At 38.6% G+C, this 22,084-nt stretch overlaps 2 protein-coding genes across 2 annotated transcripts in view; one reads left to right on the top strand and one right to left on the bottom strand.

The window, feature by feature from the left end:
• Nucleotides 1-1,387: 1,387 nt before the first annotated feature.
• Nucleotides 1,388-20,856, bottom strand: LOC309707365 (uncharacterized protein; the record flags this gene model as incomplete). The annotated part of the gene is made up of 6 exons (XM_082534678.1): nucleotides 20,517-20,856; nucleotides 19,982-20,075; nucleotides 19,698-19,853; nucleotides 18,737-18,829; nucleotides 18,072-18,371; nucleotides 1,388-1,492 (listed from the first exon to the last, which is right to left on the bottom strand). Exons 2-6 carry the CDS (start codon nucleotides 19,988-19,990, stop codon nucleotides 1,388-1,390), a joined length of 663 nt encoding a protein of 220 aa, XP_082390804.1. The 5' UTR covers nucleotides 19,991-20,075; nucleotides 20,517-20,856.
• rspo4 (R-spondin 4) overlaps nucleotides 13,701-22,084 on the top strand; it is a 101,358-nt gene continuing 92,974 nt past the window's right edge. Inside the window, exon 1 of the mRNA XM_082534436.1 lies at nucleotides 13,701-14,017. The gene's annotated coding sequence lies outside the window, so the exon portion shown is untranslated. The remainder of the gene's footprint in view (nucleotides 14,018-22,084) is intronic.

Genomic DNA, 22,084 nt, shown 5'->3' with positions numbered 1-22,084 from the left:
GTTGCCTCACAATAAGGTCCCAGGTTCAAATCTACCAGTCTGCATGTTGTCCCCATGTCTATGTGAGTTTTTTCCAGGTGCTCGCGTGTCCTCCCACAGTCAAAAGGCATGAAGTTAGTGGGGTTAGGTTAACTGGTGTTTCTGAATGGTTGTCTGTTTCTCTGTGTTATCCCTGTAACAGACTGGCAGTCTGTCAAGGGTGTATGGCAGCTGGGATACGCTCCAGCCCCCCGTAACCCTGCACTGAATAAATGGAAGAAAATGGAAGGAAGGAGATAGAAATCAGAGGATGTTAGCCACAGCACGGCATATATAACAGCGTTATTAAGTACGGATGGAAATTGGAATGCATAGTGTGAAGATGGAGTGACTGGGTGTGTAATTGTGTGTATTTGGAAGAGTGTTAATTCCTGCCCACTTACTGAACCAGAATATTGGGTGATTCTGCTTTCTGGATTTAGTTTTTTGTTGTTTTGCTTGAGTTAACTCCAATATTTTTCCTCAGTACAGAGGTTTGGATCCTTAATTTAATCTCTTATCATTGGATAAAACTATAAATAAATTATAAAGCCATAATGTAAGAATATAAAATTGTAGCTAGAAAGTGTACACTTTATACAAATAACATAAATCACAATGCACAACAGCTAATGTTCTATTTTAAAAAAACTCAGCTCTTTACACTGTGTATTTTTCCAAAGGTTTTATTAAGTGTGTGTTTAAATGCCTGTCATAAAATAAACAAGTAGAAATATTTTGTGCTATGGTTCACTTTTGATTGTGCTGACATAGTGCACAATTTCCACTTTTATCAGCTCCTAGAAAGGTATTCTTGGGAATGCTGATCACTGAACAGTTCTGTTTATTTTAGACTACTCAGTAAACTGTTTTGGCAGAAACTCCACAACAGCCAGAACAGTGCTGCAGGAAAATAGTGTGTTGAGCTCCTCAGGTGCTTGTTCACAAGATAAAACAAAATCTGTGCGGGGATTGATGTGGTGTCAGGAGTGATATGCCACTGTACTGGACTTACAAGAAAGCTAGGCCTCAAATTCTCAATTTGCCAATTGACATACATTTCTATCCTTGTCTATGATCACCAGCTTTGGATAAGAGAAGCACAAATATCAAAAGGCATTTCAGTATGGTACCACTTTGAAACAAGCCAGCTGATAACAGTCCAAGTATTCCTTATCCTACCAAACATCAGTATTCTTTCTGCTTATTTAAGCTATTCCTGGAATAGTTTCTTACATGATTACCTTTCATTTTTCAATCTTGTCAATGGTTTCTGCATTTGCTGGAATGTAGTGCTCATAATCACTGCATTTAAAATGAAAACAAATTTAGGTAAACTGATACCAGATATGTACCAATTGTCTTTTCATCATAAACGCCCTCCAACCTTATTAGCTGTCTCCCAGACACCACAGGTCCGCTCCAGTTCGCCTACCGACCCAACAGATCCACAGAGGACGCCATCGCCCGCGTCCTGCACCCACGCAGACAAGAAACAGGGTAACTATGGGAGAATGTTGATTACAGTTCAGTGTTTAACACAATAGTGCCCAGCAGACGGTTCACAAAGCTGAGGGATCTGGGACTCTCACATCATCCATAAGTGACTGAGACACTCTCTTCTAGACACTCCAAACCCACCAGCACAATGTACATAAATATGTTCATATTGTTTATTTTGTAAAATGTTCAGATTGTCTATTCTTATTTAATTCACTTAATGTACAGAATTCACCTGCTTGCTGCATACATGCTACCACTGCACATTCACCTAATGTATATGTTATATATATTGTCCCCCCCCCCCCATTTCATTTCACTGTGTGTTATACTTTTATAACTATGCATGTGGCGAATGGAGAACCTTGAACCTTATAGAATATTTAAGTATAGAGATCATGGTTGGCTCAATGCCTGAATGAACCTCATAGTTTTGAAACATAAATGAATTAAATTCCTCCACAAGTAATTACAGAGAATCAGAATCAGAATCAGAATACTTTATTGATCCCTGGGGGAAATTATTTTTTGTTACAGTGCTCCATTTTAAACCAACATTAAGACAAGACAGACAATACGCTAACTAAGAATAGTACAATATATACATATATATACATACATACATACATAAGTCACTTATAAATAAATATTTGGAAAAGAAACATGTGTAGTTGTAGCAGCAAACAGTGTGTTAAGTGGATGCGTTGTACAGGGAGATGGCCACAGGCAGGAATGATTTCCTGTGTCGTTCAGTGGTGCTTTTCGGTAATCTCAGTCTCTCACTGAACGAGCTCCTGTGACTGACCAACATGTCATGGAGTGGGTGGGAGGTGTTATCCAACATTGTCTTTATCTTGGACAGCATCCGCCTCTCCGACACCACCTTGAGGGAGTCCAGCTCCATCCCCACAACATTGCTGGCCTTACGAATCAGTTTATTAAGTCTGTTGGCATCTGCGACCCTCAGCCTGCTCCCCCAGCATGCAACAGCATAGAGGATCGCACTGGCCACCACAGACTCATAGAAAATCCTCAGCATTTTCTGGCAGATGTTGAAGGACCTCAGTCGCCTCAAAAAATAGAGACGACTCTGGCCCTTCCTGTAAAGTGCTGTGGTGTTTTTAGCCCAGTCCAGTTTATTGTCAATGTGTACTCCAAGGTATTTATAGTCCTCCACAATGTCAACACTGACCCCCTGGATTGAAACAGGGGTCAAGTGTTTCCTGGTCTTCCCGAAGTCCACGATCAGTTCCTTGGTCTTTGCCACGTTGAGCTGCAGATGATTCTGCTCACACCACGTGACAAAGGAGTCGACCACAGCCCGGTACTCTGTCTCATCATCCCTGCTGATGCATCCAACCACCGCAGAGTCATTGGCTGCATCAGCAGGGATGATGCTGCTGCAGGATGGTGATTCAACTGTAAAATGACCCAGGGGCTGGACAACTTTGATTTTATATAGAAAAATAACCAAACGACAGCCAGTTGGCAACAAGCTGACCAGAGTCCCCTACTGTAAAAAGAAGACATGTTGCAGACAAGTTGCTCTCGTTGCAAAATGATTGATTGCAGTGTGTGTCTGCATGTATAAATTAAATAGTGATTATTTGTAAACCTTGGCCAGTCTGTGTAAAAGTGACTGCAGTCAGTCAGATTGCAGTTATTCCAAGATAGGTTGCCTCCCACCACGTGACATGTGCAGTTGCCGTGCATGCTCAATTGCCGTGCAACTGGCATTGGTCACAGCAACTACTTGCATTTAGTCACCAAAAGTGAAAAAGTTGAATGCAGATAATGTTGTGACTGAAACAAAAAGTGCAAACAAATTAAGGGAAAGATCAAGATTTGGCATAAAATGGGATAAAATATTTGTATATATTTTTACTTTCATATACCAATTAAAACAAAGAAAACAAAAATCGCATTATAAAGGTTGCGCCATTGTCATCTAGTAAAAAAACCTCAAAGCCCTCCATTAGATTGGCGATTTGTCCACGGTGTACCTCGCCCTGGCCCTATGATAGCCCCCTCCTCACTGTAAGGGGTCCCTTGCAAAAATATTGAATAGTACATTTTCAAAAATTATTTGGAAGGACAGATATTTAGAGTAAAAACATAAATGTCATAATGTTATAAAGCAAAAATAAGATTTTGTGCAAATCTGTGAGCTTGCTGAAATTCACTGGTTTCAAAACAAACTAATACAATTCTGATATTTGTTGATCGTTTCTTCTTTTTGTCTGTGGTTAAAAAATTTAATAACAAAGGCCTGCCCTGTTATGCCTGCTCAGCATCCCCATAGCACAAAGATGCAACCTAAACCACACTGAGCAATAGCGGCAGGCAGCAAGCAATACCAAGATTAAATTATTAATAGTGGTTTTTACTGAGCACCAATAGCCTCCCACTAAGGATGGCATAAATCAAACTGACAAAAATGTAAGTGATAGTTATACAGAGAATTGTAAGAAAAGCATAACTGGATTTATGAAGCAAAAAGAAATAATAGTGTGTGTGTGTGTGTGCGCGCGCGCGCGCGCGCGCACACACACACACACACACACACACATATTGTGAATGTAATAGCACTCACAATATATATTGGTATGATGTCTGCCAGTTCTGAGTGCAGCAACTGTATCTACTGCTATTTTGATTTTAATTCATAATGTATGAGCTCATTTCATCCACGGGTGTTTGACTTACCAAACTTCAGTTTTTTATACCTCAAAATAGGAAAATATTTCTCTTGGTTCTCTCCAGCCTCATTTTTATATATCATTATGATTTGATTTGACTGAGTTTCACCTATCTGAAGTAAGTCCCTGTAACACTGAGTACAGCTGCGCAGGTAGTAAGACAAAAACACTGTAGAGGTTAGCTCATGCTGAGCATTTGTGGCTATAACTAAATATATACACTCACTATGTACACTTACACGGTACACTAAATATACATGGCATATTTATCTATTATTATTTACACTTGCTTATGCTGAGCTGGATTCCCAGAACTGCCTTTATTCTTTGTGGCATAGATTCAACATGGTGGTGGAAACCTTCCCCAGAGATGATTAGTCCTTATTGAAATCTCTTGTTCCACAACATCCCAAAGCTGCTCTATTAATAGTTTTGAGATCTGGTGTATTTGGAGAGTATAGTGAACTCACTGTCATGTTGCTGTGTGCAGCCATCAGAAGATGGGTTCCCTATGGACACGAAGGGATGGAGATGGTCAGCACCTATACTTAAGTAAGCTGTGGTGACTAAATGCTCAATTGAGGTTCCAAACAATGCAATGAAGATACCCCCACATCGTCAACATCCTAAACCACTGATACAAGACAGGATGGGTCTGGATCCATGCTTTCATGTTATTTATGTCAAAGTCTGACCCTAACACCCTAACAGAAATCGAGACTCATCAGGTTGGACAATGTTTTTCAAATAGTGAACTCACGTGAAATGTGGTTTAGTTTCCTGCTCTTAGCTCACAGAGAGTGGATCCTGGTACAGACTCCTGCACTTGTAGCCCATCTGCTTCAAGGTTCCTCATGTGTGTTCAGAGATGCTCTTCTGCACATCTTGGATATAAGGACATAGTGTAATGGTCATTGGAGTTGCTGTTGCCTTCCTTTGAGTGTGATGCAATTTGCCATTCTCCTCTGACCTCTGACATCAACAAGGCATTTACACCCAGAGAACTGTGACTTATGGGGCAGTTTCTCTTTTTCAAGTTATTGTCTGTAAACGTCAGAGATGGTTGTGTAGCAAAATCCTACTGAATCAACTGAAATACTCCAACAAACATGTCCGATTAAAGGTCACTTAAATCACCTTTCCTCCCTCTGATGTTTGCTTTTAACTTCAGCAGGTCTTCATGTTATTTCCTTTCACATGAATGCCTGGTTATCTGTATTAACAAGCAGTTGAGCAGGTGTGGCTGGTGAGTGTATCCAATGTACTCACCAGAAATCAAGTTTCTTGACAATAAATGATTATTTTTTTAATCATGCCTGCCTTGGTACCATGAAAAATAAATGTGGGTAGAAATAATAAAATAAGAACAGAGGGTAAGATGAAGATTTTGTACCAAGCCCAGGGAATGCAAAGAAGCTATGGCAGATCTGCAAATTAGTGTGGCGGGGAGTTGTTTGCAAGTCTAGAGGTCTTTTGTTTGCGTTCACTTTAGGCTGGTGCTTTCAGGCTGTGCATCACTCTGCCCGCAGCAATTGTTAAACTCTTTTGCTTTTGGTACGTAGCTAGATGTTTACTCTCTGATATGCTCAGCAGCTGTGATACTTAAGATTTTGTTGCACATAATGGTAGTCTGATTAGTAAATGCTAAATGCAGGACAACTGTTTCATGTTGGAATTTGTTTTAAGGCATTTGTGCGTTTTCCAGACTTTAACACACAAAATTACTTTCCCTAGGTATCCACTAATGTCCAGTCAATTCATTTCCACACTTGTTTCCCATTCAACCTTACACCATTCATTCTGAAAAAACACACTTTACAAAGAAATGCAAAAACAGTGAGGGAAAACAGATTAACAACAGAAATACCTGTAATTAAAGACATCTAATATGCAATTCACTGTGAGAGTCAGAGCCTGAGGAGATGGTAGGTAATTCAAAATCAAAGCCAGCACTTCAGGTGTGCTTGAAAACACCAGTTCTCCCTGGAGACATGCATGGCATTCTAGTATAATACTTTGTAAATTGCTTTAAAAATCTCATTTGCCATGTCTTTTATTTCAGGTACTACTTGTGGCAGGATTAAATGATAGCTTTTATGTTTCAACAAAGTAATGTTCAGACAATATTCAGTGACAAAACGTGGAAAGAACATTTTATTCTTTGAATCTGTTAAATTCATACACAATAGATGGGAACCTCCAGTACAAACTCGGTGTCCCAATTAAGGGCACTTTAACCACAGCCTATACTGACTGAGGTTTGAGTTCAGGGTTTTTAAAACCTCTGAGATCACCTTGTATACAAAGCAGTATTTCTGACTGAGTTCACTGGCATGGATTTAAAAATCTAAATATTGAAGAAAAGTGCTGCTTTTAGAGGTGTACAGAGAAAACTCAAGCTACTCTCTGCACCTAAATATATCCAAATGAGGTTTGTAAATGCTGCTAATCTGAAATATGTTGTCTTTGTTCCTGTTCCATTTATTCCTTTCAAAATTGTCTTTCTTGACTACAGGTTGTCGAAGATGTGACAGTAAAGACTGTTTTTAAGAGCTACTACACTCTGATTTATTTTTAACTTAAGAGGATTTGAATGAAAAAAGGTGAGAATTCAGTACCATTGTGTGTCTGATCAGAAAATGTGGCGCTCTGGCAAGTCTCTTGGAAGCTGTGCCAGTGCCTGGGAATCTGCAGATTTACATTTGGACATTTCCTATATGATAAACAATTTTTGATCATTAATATACATTTTTGACAGTCACAACTAATGAAGTGCCATCAAATCAGAATGCACCTACTAGACAATAATAAACAGCAAAGAGACGCATGAAGAAGAAAAAAGAGAAAGATAAAAAGAGAACATAGTGACGTGTGCTAGAGTGAAGTCATTACAGCAGGGAGCCCCATTTTCAGGATATGAAAACTGAGACTCTCCATTTACCAGTCAGATATTACTTCCACCATCAAAGAAGATAGCCTGAAATTCCTATGCAGGTGGTCTCTGTGTGTGTTTGTGCATGCATGATGTGTGCGTATGTATGAATGGGTTAGAATATGTAGAAATGTAAATTCACCAGTGTTGTTTCACAGAAAACAGAGACAGGATTTTTATGTGATTGACAGTGATTTGCAGCTGTGCTCACTACAGGAGAGACGGCATCCATCTATACACACAGACTTTCTCTGCAGGAGTGATAGATTGTTATGCTTCTCCATTTGGGAAATCAGAAGAATGGAAGTCACTCGCTTCCTAGCACTCACTCAGTCTTAAGATCTCTCTCTTCGTGCGTCTCTCTGCACAAAGAACCTGATCCATTTGTGTTTCACTTGCTATTTGCATTGAAATCACATCAAGGCAGCATGCAGAGTAAATGAACTAGCACAGCCTGAGAGGAGGTAGGAGGCAAAACAGGCAGATAGAAGGCAGACAGACAGGTAGATACATGGGTCGGGTGCTGGCATGAAAAGGAAAAGTGAGAAGGTGCTCGGCCAGGTAGAAAAAGAATAAGCAAAGAAAATAAAGAATAAAAGCTGGAAAGAGACAAATGAGAAAGAAGACAAGTTAAAAAAGAGACCAAACGAATACAAAGACAGACAATGAAGCAATGAAAAAAGATCAAGTTAAAAAGAGACAAAGTGACTAATAGGCAGAGGCAAAGACAGGAAGAAAACGGAAAGTAGTCAACAAGACAAAGAGAGGACAGCGCACAAAAAAGATACAAAAGGCTGACATTAAGGAAGGCAAGAAAAAAGCAAGGCAGAGGGCTAAAAAGTAAATACAGAGCAAGTCAAACAAAGCAGGAAAAAGAAACTGAAGGAAGATCGTTAATAAATTAAAATAGAGAGAAAGAAGAAGTAAACAAAAATAAAGTGGCATCTGAACAAATATGTTAAGAAGAAAAGAAGCGAGCATAGGAAAAATACAGCAAAAGAAAAAAGGAAACGAAAGACATGTAGAAAGAAAAGAGCAAAACTATAGAAAACAAAGACCTTACCACAGTGTGATAGTTGAGTGGTGTGATGAAAAAACAACTAGACTGTGTGAGTGAACGTTTTAAAGAATCAGAGGAAGATGATGAAACCACCTGTGTAGTATTAGATGAGTGCAAGTGATATAACTGGTAATGTGGGAGGAGGATGTGGAAAGGACATCCTCACAGCACCAGCAGGGCGTTTTCAGTGCCTCAGCACTAAATGAAAAGGGATGCGGACTATGACCTCCAGTTGGCTCCCATTGTAATGTAAAACTGTACGTGTAAACAAATTCATTTAATTCACTTATTTCTGAAAACAACAATTCACCTGTAACCCTGTATGCATGTAATTATGTACACCCACATTTCTGTAGTTTTATACTGTTATAATACTACTTCTTTGCTGCTGGAATTGGCAGGATGAAGAAGTACATATAATGGAAAAAAATGTGTCCCACTCACAAATAGTCAAGACACCAGTGTTTTTACTGGGCTATTATCATCCATTTGTATGTGCTTAGATCACCCAGAAAAATCAATTTTATGACTTGTTGGCTTAGCCAGGAACTCACATCTCTTTAAAATGCTGTGACAACTTCTGACATTTTCATATATTCAGGCAGACCCACAAATATAAACTTACCATACTGCTTTTACACACATGAGAACATATAGTTCCTGAGGGAGTCTAGTCTTTCTCTTTAGTATCCTAACCATAAAGCACCAACACATGATTTCAGTGTACGTTATCTAAATTGATCATTTGTCAGAAGCAATCCAAGTAAAGATGTGACAGATCACAGTATCAATGAGCCAATCCCTGCACGGTGAATATACACACTCAAACAAGTGCCCTGCTAATTCCCAGACACCCGTTCAGTATGCTATAAAGCATGAAGGTCTACATCAGTACTCTGTCTGCAGCTGACTTTGTTATGTCCTGTGTGCGTGTGTGTGTGTGACACTGAAGGAGAAGAGAGAAGGAGGCTGAGTGAGGACTCACTTCCCATCTCATATCACATATTTTGCTCTGCATGGTTAACCACTCACATAACAGACTTCTTGTATGTGAAGATCTAATGGTATCACCATTAGATCAGTGTCTTTTGTGATTATGTTAATATATATACTTTTATTTATATGATAATATATATTTTGCATTTCAATACAGAATGCATCTGCAGCAGTGGGCCTGGTTTTATGCAAAAATTGATGATGACACAAGTGATGAATAAAATTTTAGATTTCACCATCTGATCATGAATCCAGACCAACTTGATCGTCTGTTTTGTTTTTGTTTTTTAACCATTGTTGCATGAGTAAATGGTTGTTCTAAATTTGGCTTTGCTGGTGAGCGTTTAATGTAGAAGCGAGGGTGGAATAAACACCTTTAAAAGGTGCAAAGGAAGGTGAGAAGTAATGGATGGCTTTGAGTCTCAGATGATCAAACAACAGCAGGTGATATTAATGTTATGATCAACATTTATGACATGCTTTGCAGCTTGTATGAGATATTCCTGAATCCAAAGATAGTGTAGTAACAACTTTGTGTGAAATATGTGTTTGTTGAATAACCTCTATATTATTATCAGTGCTGTTGGTTCCCATAGTATTTTGTTAATTTGCTGTCTATTCCAGTTAAAACAACTTGTTTGGAAGTAAATGTCACCAGTAGGGATGGGTACCGGTATCCGGTGCCATGATGGCACCAGTTCTGACATAAATGGTAGTAACCAGACCGAAAAGCAGCGCACATTTCGGAGCTTTATTTCGGTGCTTTTTTTTTCAAACTCAAAAATGCAAAAAACTCAAATTGTGCAAAAAATATGCAAACTCAGCAGCCTGCAACAAGTGCTTTAAGCTGATACTGTGATACTGTCAAAGGAAGTAACACCTCAAATCCGATGAAACACCTGGCGACGCATAGCGTTTTTTTTTTTAAAAAGCCGAAAAATGCGCTGCATTTGATAGCTTGCTGCGAGACCTCACACCGAGCGCATCTACTGCGGGTGTGGTGCCTGTAATCGGATCCAGAGTTAGCAACATCCCCCAAAAAGCCGAAGAGTAGAGTCCTGGCCCCTAGCCCTGCCAGTGTAGCAGAAATGATGAGGATGATGATGCAGCAGCAGCCGTTCTTCTCTGCGTGAGTAGCTTAATGTTGTTCGTGTATAATTTACGTTGAGTAGGCTAACCACGTTATTAAATTAATGCAGGTAAGGTGAACTAGCAAACACCGTCGTAGTTACATGCTGCTGTCTTCTTGTTTGATGGCAGATACTCCCTTCACCCTGGCCAAAAAGGCTAAAATGACCAAAGAAAAAGTGGAAAACAGTTAAACATGAGAGGTTTTTGGACAAAGTTTGTGTTTTTTCCATTGTTTAAGCACTGCTTCCAGCCAAGAGTGATACCATATATGCCCCATAGCTGCAGAAAAGGCTAACATTGTTATCTTTTTACAAAGAAAAAAAAAAGCTGAACATGAGAGGTTTTTGGACAAAGTTTGTGTTCTCCATTCTTTAAGCACCGGTTTGAGCACCTTTTAAGCACCGGCACCATTTCAAAAGTACCGGTTTGGCACCGGTATCGGATAAAACCTAAACGATACCCATCCCTAGTCACCAGAATGCAGCAAAACATCTTGAAAAGATGCAAAATGCCAGTTTTAGCTATTCCCTCGATTTATTTTAGTATTGATTGACCTAAAGCTTACTTTGCAGTGACCCAACAAGCTGTTGATACAGGTTTGTCTCTCCCAGCTTCTCATAAATGAACACCTGTAAAGGAAGCCTTCTAAAACCATATTTAAACCCACTGGCTAGCTTCATTTTTTGGTATGTAGATTTAATATTGTGATTAATATTGTGAAGGGGCATGTCATAAATTATTGCTTAAAAAGCACAATCTATCCCTGAACCTAACCAAGAAAGAAACACATTAAAATAAAGTGCAAAACTAACACACACGTCTTAACACACCAGACGAGTAAAATCCGTGTGAACATACGAATATGAATTTGCAGCACTTATGCTTTCTTGTTTAGAAACTTCACCTTATTATCACTTGATGTTAACTTCATTGTTTTCACTGTGCTTTTATTGAGGACACAGTTGCAAAAACGCAACATGTTTGATGTGTAAACACGTTCCACGGCAAATTTGGATCTGGAAAATTTTTAATTTCATGTTGCTTTTTCGTATTGCGCCTTTGATCTGCTGCTCCATGTCTAATACCATTGTTGCATGAGTAAATTAGCATGAGTAAATTAGCAGTCAAGGGATCTGTTGATCAGATCCCTTGACTGCTAATGCCAGCTGGGACTCTTGAGAAGAACGTGGTGTTTTTGATAAATAGATGTAAGGACTTGATGGGTCACATCATGAGGCAGTCTAAGAACATTAATTCCTACTGTTAGTTTCTTTTATACAGCACAAGTGTGTTTCTTGTCAACGTATTTTAAACTACATCACAATGAATATATGTAAAGTAATTATACAAAGAGTCACATATTAATATATAACATCCCACTTCATGAACTTCTCCCTGATCTAGGAGAGCGTCTTTGCAAATCATCATCCACCCTGAGAATTTTGTACCTGGGTGTTCCAGGTTGTCTGTGCCTATGTGCCTGTGTTTTTGTGTGTCTTCTCCCAAGGGCATTGGTAGGTTGTGCTGCAGACAGAGATATGTGGCTGGAGGTGAACACACCGACATTTCAGCAGGAACAAGCCATTTTCCTAACGCCCAAATCCAGTGTTTGTCTCTGTGATTTATAGCTACCTGACTGTAGCCGCACACCCAGCATTGCTCATGTGGGCCACTAGAATGTTAAAGGACACACACACTCACACACACGCACACAAGCACAGGCAGGTACTTGATAAACACATGAGGATTTGAATACATACATGCACAAAGAAATACACAAATGACCCAATCCCATTCATGGAGGTGAACACTCAAGACTTCATCTTCATACAAATGTTTAGAAATACACAAAATCCATACACACAGTCACACATACACAGCATTAATGGGGCCATGCAGCACCAAAACATTTTTCTGGGCTGTGTGTGTGTGTGTGTGTGTGTGTGTGTGTGTGTGTGTGTGTGTGTGTGTGTGTGTGTGTGTGTGTGTGTGTGTGTGTGTTTTTTCAAGTGATACTTATCTGCACAGTGTTGTCTCTTACATCTGATGTCATGGGAGATACAAGAAAAAAGACATTAACATGAGATATGAGCAAGTTCACAAAGTGTGCATGTTTGTGTGTGTGTTCAGTGCTGAAGGGCACATCTGAATCCTTCAGACCCTCTTTGATATAGATCTGAAACACTCTAATGTTGGATCATTTTAATTCCCCACTGTGGCACACACACACACAAATACATACTCAGTCTTACAAAACGTGTACAGTCAGATGTTTGATGCAAATGCGAGAGCATGTAGTTACATGTGCATTTCAAAATGAACAAGCACTCAAACAACATAAAACAAACCTCATTCACACACAGCAACGAAAATCTGCACAGATTCACAAACGAAATGCATCCCCTTGAACTAGAGTTTATGTGGGAGCTTCAAATGAATAGTCAGAAATTATAAAATATCTTTTAGAAGATTGTGTTCATCATTTTTTCCCCTTTTTGCGCATGCAGCACCAGTCATTTTCAAGAAGTAATAATATTAAAATATAGAAATTAAATTTTTAGCAATTCTTAATATAAAGATGACAAAAATAAATGTGGCCAATTACACTTTTGAATATCATTTACACTCTTTCTGATATCTGAGTATCTGAGAATCGAGAACCTGTTCTTGTAGAGAACCGGTTCACAGTAGCTTCTTAGAATTGATCGCCTGCCTACCTATAGACTCCACTGTTGGTTCCACTTCCACCTGCCCCACAATAAGCTGATTTCAGCTTGTGTGCAGGAAGAGGAAAATAGCGGTGCAGTCTGCAGTGTGGGTATCAACATTATTTTTATTGCACAAAAAGCAAGAGAGCACGATGGTAAAGTGCAAACTGAATCCAGGACAGAAACAGCTGCATTATGCTGCTAACAGACCTTCGTCTCGTTGCCAGCACCTGCACAGACAGCATGCTAACGCTAAGCTAGCCAAGAACCCAGAGTGATGTTAAAGCTGAGTGAATGCCAACCCCAGCCTAGCTGCCAGACCGTGACTTTCAACAGGCAGCTGCAGCCTCCATTTCTACCTGTTCATGCTCAAGGATGCCATAGCAGGGAGAAAAATTATGACAAGCCTGTGAGTCCATGACTGCCAAGGGCCCTACAGAACAGGAGAACAGTCAGTTTGTCTTGTTTTCTTATTTTTAAGTTATTAACCTATCACCATAAAATACTGTTTGCTTATGAACATGTTTGTTTTATAGCATTAGTTTTGTTTTTGGCAACAAAGAATAAAATCCAGTCAGCCTCTGACCCATCTCCCCCCACCTTATTTAATCATTTGGTTTGGTCCAGGTGCCAGCGCTAGCTCCTCTGAGTGCAAGAGGCGTAAGGATTATTTAAGGACATCTGGGCTTGAAAAAAGAAAAGAGACATTAAACTCATAGCAAATTCCACATGAAAGAAACTACTTGCTTTCCAAGTATTAGTTAGCTTACTTTATTTGTAACAGAAAATAATGCATTTGTGTTATTTTAGCCATGTAAATGGTGCAGGCAGACCCTTTATATGTATACTACATCACTGATCTGACAATCTGGTGCCAGGCAAAACAAATCGAACCTCTCTCAGGTGTAGCTGCCCCACTCCCATCTCCACACTCCTGACACTGCACCAACCTCAGATGTATCTGAAGAAGCAGGTGAGTACTGTTATGTCAAAACATGTGCCTAATTGCTGGAGGCACCTTGGTTAATAAACACTAGAGTGAAGAGAAGTATGCATTGCTCTGCATATATTTTGCACGCTCGCTATGACTGTTGCAGGTGATGAGAGCTTTCAGTAAGTTAAATCTAATTGAAACCTATTTGAGTTCCACTAGGCCTCAGGACAGACACATATTTTAGTCGGCTATACTTTGAAAATTTATATCCAAAGGATTAAATATATAACAATAATATATCCAATATTGAAGTGGTTGAGACAGCGTCCCATATGCTTGGAGACACACCTGTTCATGTATCTACAGGAGAATCACTGTGAGAATCCTTTTGAAGTTTCTTAATGCTGGCTTTCATCTTTGCTTTCTTCTGTGGCCTTTGTGCTCATACCTAAACACTAAAGGAAAGATCATATGTGTGTCCTCATTAGGGCAGATATTTGTGTCAGTGTGTAGGGGGCTGTAGCCTGAGGTTTGTATTGTTAAATGGTAATTGTGAGACAATACATTTCAGGCTATTTTATGGAGAAATTACCTAAAAGTGACGTAATGAATTGTGTAATGAATTATAGAATTATTTTTAAGAACAGCAACAAGTAATGTATAACACATTACCTTTTTTGAGCAATAAACCCAACACTAAGATTTGCCCACACACTATCCAATTAACTTGAACGAATGTAATGTATTTGATATGCTGCTTAACGATGATGATGAGTATGAAAGAGGAGCCAATGAGAATTGATAAGCGAATTCCTAGGGAAAGGAATTAATACGTGATATTGATAATGAAACTGGAATCACTTAATTAATCACTGAATTTCCTTCCCCATTTTGCATTGAACTTTTTATTACTGTGCCCTAAAACAAGCATAATGGGACAACATGGAACAAAGTGATAACCAGCAGAAGAGCAAAATTTTCTCTCCTGGTCAACATGTGGTTAGAAACATTAGATGCCACTGTACAGTAGACATACTGGGACAAGTCCCCCTTTGTGCGTTAATGGTGCATGGCAATAAATCAACAGCACATTAATGCAGATACATTAGTGTGATTGTCATGAGCAAATTAGATCGAAGCAGAGAGGACAAATGGCCTCTACAGTGTATTTCGCATCAGGTGACTCCTTGAAACATCAGTTTATGTTTGCAGCACAGCACAAAGTATGCTTGATGTAGAAATTTATAGTTTCAAAGTTCTTGTCTAGTTTAAACTTCTGGCTAAGTGCTAAATGGTTCTTATATAGTTCTTTTCTTCTACTTGAGCACTCAAACATACCTCATTCACCCATTCACATTCATTCATACGAGTAGTTTTCTATGTTTAAGTGCTTTCTATCTAAGATTCACACTCCAATGCATGTACTGGAGAGTAACTTGGGTTTTAATATCTTGCACAAAAAGATATTGGGGCATGCAAAGCTGTAGGCACTCCAAGCTTTTACTGGCTGAAACCAGATTTTGTAGATTTTTAAGGTGCAAATAATCAAAATTTCATTCATTAGGTCTTAAATTATTATCCCCTTCTTTCTGTGTCATGTGATCCTCTGGAGAAACTCTTCATTTTATACCATTCAGTACCCACTGGAACAGTTTGCAGTTCAGTGTGTTCATCTCCCATGTGTTCCCTACTTGGAAACTTGCTGGTCTAAGTGAGCAAGACCTGAGTGTCAGCTACAACATGAGGTCAGCAGTTGGATCAGTGCTGCAGTTTCTTGTATTAGTAAAAAAAAACAATGTTTGCTGGAGTGAAGCTTTCAGTTTAGCAGTATATTTTTGTTAGAACAGGCACTTACAATGAGATTTGTTTTGTTGCCGAACAATTCCGAAACGAGGATCCAAAATTCTTTAGGGGTGTATGTGGATCGTATAAATAGAGAAGATAAAGAATCTCATAGTAGAAGCATTGATGCGTACTGCTGAAAGGATCCAGCTGAGGTGCTTCTGGAATGTTATGATGATGTTTCCTGGACTTTGGAGGGCTTTCAGGAATATAGATATGCTGGAGAGATTTCTTATGTCATCTTATATTTCAGGTTAATCTTGTGATTCATAGAAGCTGCTGGAATGTAGCTGAATAGATGTATGTCTGGACTACCTTGTGAAGCCAGCAGCTTATTGCAAGCAGAAGCTGATAAGAAACTGGAAATGGATGGAACAGGTGAGAATATGGAAATAATTAAAATAAATAATTTTTTTTAACCTTTTTTAATGGTTAGTGTTACCCATAGTTTCTATGATTTTTGCCAGTGGAAAAAACTGCTACATTCAACAGCAGCATTTGACAAACGTTAAGTTGCTTTAGCCTACCAATACAGACACACAAACACATAATAAACTGGTATTGTCAGAAAACTAAGAAAAAAAATGCCTTTTAGTCGTTCATTAAATCCAGTAAAGTTCAGCAGGAGTTCAGGTTTTGAGAAGTACTTGTACATTGGCTGCATCTGTGTGCTACAGTCAAAAAACAGATGCCTTTTCCATTCCCTAATTTTAGATATTTAAGTACATGCTTGCCCTCGGTGTCTTGATGTCACAGATGATGTTTAGCTATTTAGAGAGCAGTGCCTGGGACCTCAAACAAGTGGAAAAGCTGCTTTCATGGTGATGGCTAAGAGGCTCTACACCCACTGCTCTCCATCATCCCCTCTATCGCTGGCTTTGGCACTTTATATCCATCTATACCAATGGCTCTGACATGTCTCTTACTTATGTCTCTGCCTGTATCTCTCTGTTGGTATACACATTTATCTGCCACTCTGCATGTTGGCTATCTTTCTTCAAAATAGTATTTATAACTTTGTGCCCAGCCACAATCCTTGCAATAGAGCCATTTTTACTTTGTTGATACAAATTATTTGACATTTGAAAAAAAAGAAAAAGAAAACAGGAAAGGAAAAAAAAATACAAACCCACAAAAAGCCAACTTTTTTTATTTGGCTTAAAACAAACTATATAGTTTGTTATAGTTTTTAAATTTACCCTTGTCATTTAGCTCTAATATAGTAATTGTTATTTTTTATATTACCTATTCCCCTTACCACAATGAAACGGGGATGGAAATAATTGTCTTTGCAGTGAAAGGACTTCACTGACAGGCTTTTGACAAACATTACACCGTCACAATCCACAAACCTCATTACGACCACATTTTATACACACTGTAAAAAGAATAACCCTATTCAAATTAAAAAAAATGATGTCCAATTGTCACATCCAAAATATTTGACTTCATAGAATCCAAAATGAGTCACTTGATATGACCTGATACTTTTATGTTGATATAAACAATATTACTAGACTTGACTGAAACTTTAAATTTTGCATTGATCCAAATTTTTTTACATAGAACCATATTTTAATTATTGAACCAAGCTAATATATTGAAATTTAACCAACCTAATGTATTCACATCGAACCAAATTAACATGAACTAATATGTTTGTGTTGAAGCCAGGTAATTGATTTACATATATTCAAACTATATTTTTTACATTTCATTTTATTTCAGTTCAAAAATGCTCTGCATTTCCTATAAAAAAGACAGTTGGCCAACCAATTATTTCTAAATTATTTATTGTTCCAAACCATTTTAACTATAATCAATAGAGAGGATTAGTAATATACAGATTTAGTGCTACGGCAGAAATGATTAGAGAAATGTTTGTTTTATAAAACCTGCAACCTTTTGAAAACCAGTATAAAACCTGCAATCTTTTTAGAACTGGTATAAAACCTGCAACCTGTCTAAAACTGCAACCTGTCTAAAACTGGCATAAAACCATTATAAAAACTCTTTTTAAACCAATTTGCCAGTACTCAAAAATGTTTATATGTGCACTGTGCCTGTACAATGTAAAAAAAAAAAAAATCTACACATGTATCAATGAAATCAACTTAAATCTCCCTTTCAAATGGGTGTTCTTATAATTTTTGAATGTAGAATATCACTGCAGGCCAACCAAGAAAAATAACCAAGCACACATGCACATGCACATGCACATACACATGCATGTGCACATACACATGCACACATGCATGCAAATGCGAATCTTAGAGGTCATCTTGTTAAAGTCAAGCTCCATCATAATCTTTTGAAGAGCCTCAAAGGTGAACCTGAATCCTCGTGGATATTCCATATTAAGAGCATAACAGAGTCCAAAGACCTTTGCCACTCCAGCTGCCACAGAAGGCAACTCATTCAGGACTTCCACACCATCAATGATTATCCCGATGTCTCGAGGCTGATGTAGGAGGCTTGAGTTGTCCCTGAAGACGAAGAGTGCCATGGTGGTACTCTGCAGCTCTTCCTCAGCTTCATCTTTCTGGGATATCTTGAGGTAAAATATGGAACAAAATGTACAAGTGAAGAACTGAAGCCTGGCACACCTGATAAATCTTTGACCATAATAACTACTATTTTGATAGTTGTTTGGTCACAGACTATTAGAACAATTATTTGACTAATCAGATTGTGAATTGCATAATCATTAAATTAAATCAATGGCGGAACATTTTCATAAATGTTCCACAAAGCCCAAGAAAAAAAAAAGAAAACAATACAGAACCCTAAGATATTAACTTGATGAGTTGATTAATCATTGCTGTCCTACATTAATCACTGCATTTAATAGCAGAGTTGTCAAATTTACATCAAGAGACTGCATCTCATGTAGAGACAGAACAGATATGGACATACCGTGTATTCTTTTATCAAGTCCTCAACACGTTCTCCAAGGTAGATAATGAGAGATTTAAGTATACACTCCCTCCTAATGTCAGAATCAGCATCCTGCAGGAACAGTTAAAATTGTTACTATGCAATATGGAGAGTATGCTGCGTGAGAGGAATTTTTTTTCACCTCTCTATCCTCATGAGGTGACTAATGCCCCTTTTCCACCGACAAATCGGCACGGTGCGCTTGAGAGCAGTTCAGTTTAGCGCGGATGAACTCGCTTGTTGTGGTGGAAACATAAAGCAGACGTAACTGGGAACAGGGGTGAACCCATCTGGCTATGAAAAGTTGTGTGCAAAAGTCTTTGTCTGCAACGTCACAGTCCGAAGAACAACAACAATCGCAATATATGTGTGTTTTTGTACTTTGCTCCGTCTGTGGTTCATTTTGATTGGTTTGATTTTTGGTTCTTGTGGAGGAAGTGGCCATGGTCCAAAGTCAATGGAGTATGGTTGCTGGGAGTTTTTTTTTTTAAAGCCTTTTGTGGGAGCGCTTCTATATCACATCACGTGGGCACCACACACACCCGGGCCAATCAGGTGTAAAGGCGGTGGAAAAGCGTCCGCAGGGGGCTAAAGCGAACTGAGCCACACCGTGTTCTGTCGGTGTAAAAGCGGCATATGCTTTCTTGTCCCTAAATAAAAGTTTATACGTATATATGTATGTATGTGTATCTGGCGAGTGAGAGTGAAAATGTGTCTCCAAAATAAATTTTGTTGTAGTTGTGCTCTGTACTTGTATAATGACAATAAATCTCTTCATTCATTCAAGAACAAAGCCCACACTTCCTTTCAACATTTTAAAAGGTCACAGCCATAATCACTGACGTTACCAAAATAAAACTGTAACAGGATACAAATTCTCATTAGATACAGCGGTTAAAATGCTAACTGTCATGTTAATAGTTAATTATATACACCCTACCTGATCAAGAAACTCTAGGATTATGGCAGTTTTTGCTTTGGTTGTCCCTCCTTTCTTTCTGATTATTTTAAGTAGCTGTGGGGAGTGCTTGTCCAGCTGGACCATGAATCTGGTTAGCAGGGGAACTGCAGTAACCCGCAGAAACTCTGCATTAATCTGTACATGAGTAGACAGTGTACAATACATTTTTTTAAAGACCAACTTCCAACAAGAAAAAGTCAAAACATAATTCCAATTTCCAAACTATGATAAAAGGCATTAGTATAAAAAAGTTAAAGTTATACCTCTTCCATCTGAAATAGACCTGGCCATCTTTCCAAGAGGTTCTTGATGTCAGGCTTCTTATCCACAACCTCTTTCCTCCTGAATTCGAAGGTCCTGGCCATCAACACACAGATATTTATATGAAGAGAGACAGAGACAAACGTGCGCGCACAAACACAAGCTTGTGTCTAGAAACCGCGAGCTCACCAGAAAAATTCAAACGAAGCGGAGCACGGAGTTATACTATGAATGTCATGAACTATGAACTTATGCTAGCTAGCTGTATCCACCACCGATGCATCGTGGTAACGCTAGGTAGTTAGTTAGTATACTGGTAAAAAACGGCTTTTTGCCTAACTTGCATTCCCGACTGTGATGGTCGGTTGCTGGTAACCAGTTCTACCGTCGCGCCGGATAGCTAGCTAGCTTGTAGCTAGCAGCTACAATCATGCAAAAATTGGGGGTGGCTGTCGACCCAGCTTAAATAGGGTTATTTTCTGCAATTTTGGTAATACAAATTATAAAAGCTTTTGTAACACACTTGGCTTTACTTACGTTTATTTTCAGATGAAATTAATCAAAGATGTGACATGATGTTTCCAGCAGCCATGCAGAATAAAAATGGGTCCCGGTCTATTTCTGGTGGGCGTGTTCAAGTGCAAATCACTTTGACTCAAATTAAAGATATTATCTGTTCAACATGAAAAGAAATATATGTTTTGAGAGAAATCAAAAACTTTGCGTTGTGTCCTTTGTACAGATATTTAGTTTCATCCAAATCAAAAGTGGTATTTTAAAATGCAAAAAGAAAGGGTTTCACAATCAAATCAATGATTTTATTCTGTTTTGAATGGCACTTATTAGATTGAATGAATGACTGCATGTTAGACTTTTTTCAGTGCAGGCTATTCTTACTGCATAACCTCAGTGAAACGTTAACACTGTGTAGTTAGAATCACCCAAATTAATGAGGACAGGGATAGTCTTCGGTGTAAGACTCATTAGATAGAATACATGATGTGTCCCCAAAAATAGTTTTTCCAACAAGTCTCCCATTCACATGTAGAACAAACATGTAGGTAATAAGACTGGTTTGTTAACAAACATGCCACATCCAAAATTAGCAGAAGTTCTTTTCCATTGCTGAACTGACATTATTACTGCTGCCTGCAGGAGTTATTCATATAACTAAATGTATACTGAATTCACATATACATACATCCATACAGATGTATACAGAAACAAATAAGGTGAACAAGCAGTTACATGCATCATGGATGCAAACACACACACCAAGAGAAAAACACATACCTATCCAACATGAAGGTATCCAAATGCAACTTATGCAACAACAGATACAAAACAAAGAATCTGATTAATTAACTGGGCAGAGAATGGATACAGAATAAGCAGCACACACACACACACACATAGTCTACTGTGCTAAGGACATAGTTTATGACACATGCACACAGGCACATTCACTAACAGCTAAAAGCGTGTTCCCCTAATAGAGGACAATCTTAATGACACAAACGTCCTGTCCTGACACTGACACAGTATACACACACGGACACTTGCTTCTTACTCCTCAGATTAAAAGTGGACAAGTGCGCGCGCACACACACACACACACACACACACACACACACACACACACACACACACACACACACACACACACATCATGACGATGAGTCATGAAGTCTGTGTTTCCATCACAGCAAACAGGGTAATAAGACTGATGATGTCACAGGTGTCCTCTGACAACACTCTACCGAATGCACAACAATAGAATTTGTGGTTTGTCTGAATTAAATGTTTATAAATAGTGTGACCAGCATTTCTATCTCATAGAGTTTTCTCATCATATTTTAGAAAGGCTGAAAGCTACGAATGAGCGTTTCTGGAAGGCGATAAAACTCTACTACCACAGAAACTTCAAGACAAAAAAAGGGTAATATAGAAATAAAATTATGATGTTTGGACTTTAATGTTATACAGTACTGTAATGTACTGTATAATTATTGAAATATAGAATCTTAACTTCTGAAAATAGATTTGCCATCATCCAGTATTAAGTACCAGGAAGACAAGTACTGAGTGCTGAAACATAACAGCAT

This window comes from Aulonocara stuartgranti (genome assembly GCF_965226115.1).
Source record: "Aulonocara stuartgranti genome assembly, chromosome: 5".
Classification (NCBI taxonomy): Eukaryota; Metazoa; Chordata; class Actinopteri; order Cichliformes; family Cichlidae; genus Aulonocara; species Aulonocara stuartgranti.
Note: the sequence above shows the minus strand (reverse complement) of the source record. Positions and strands in the feature narration are given on the sequence as shown.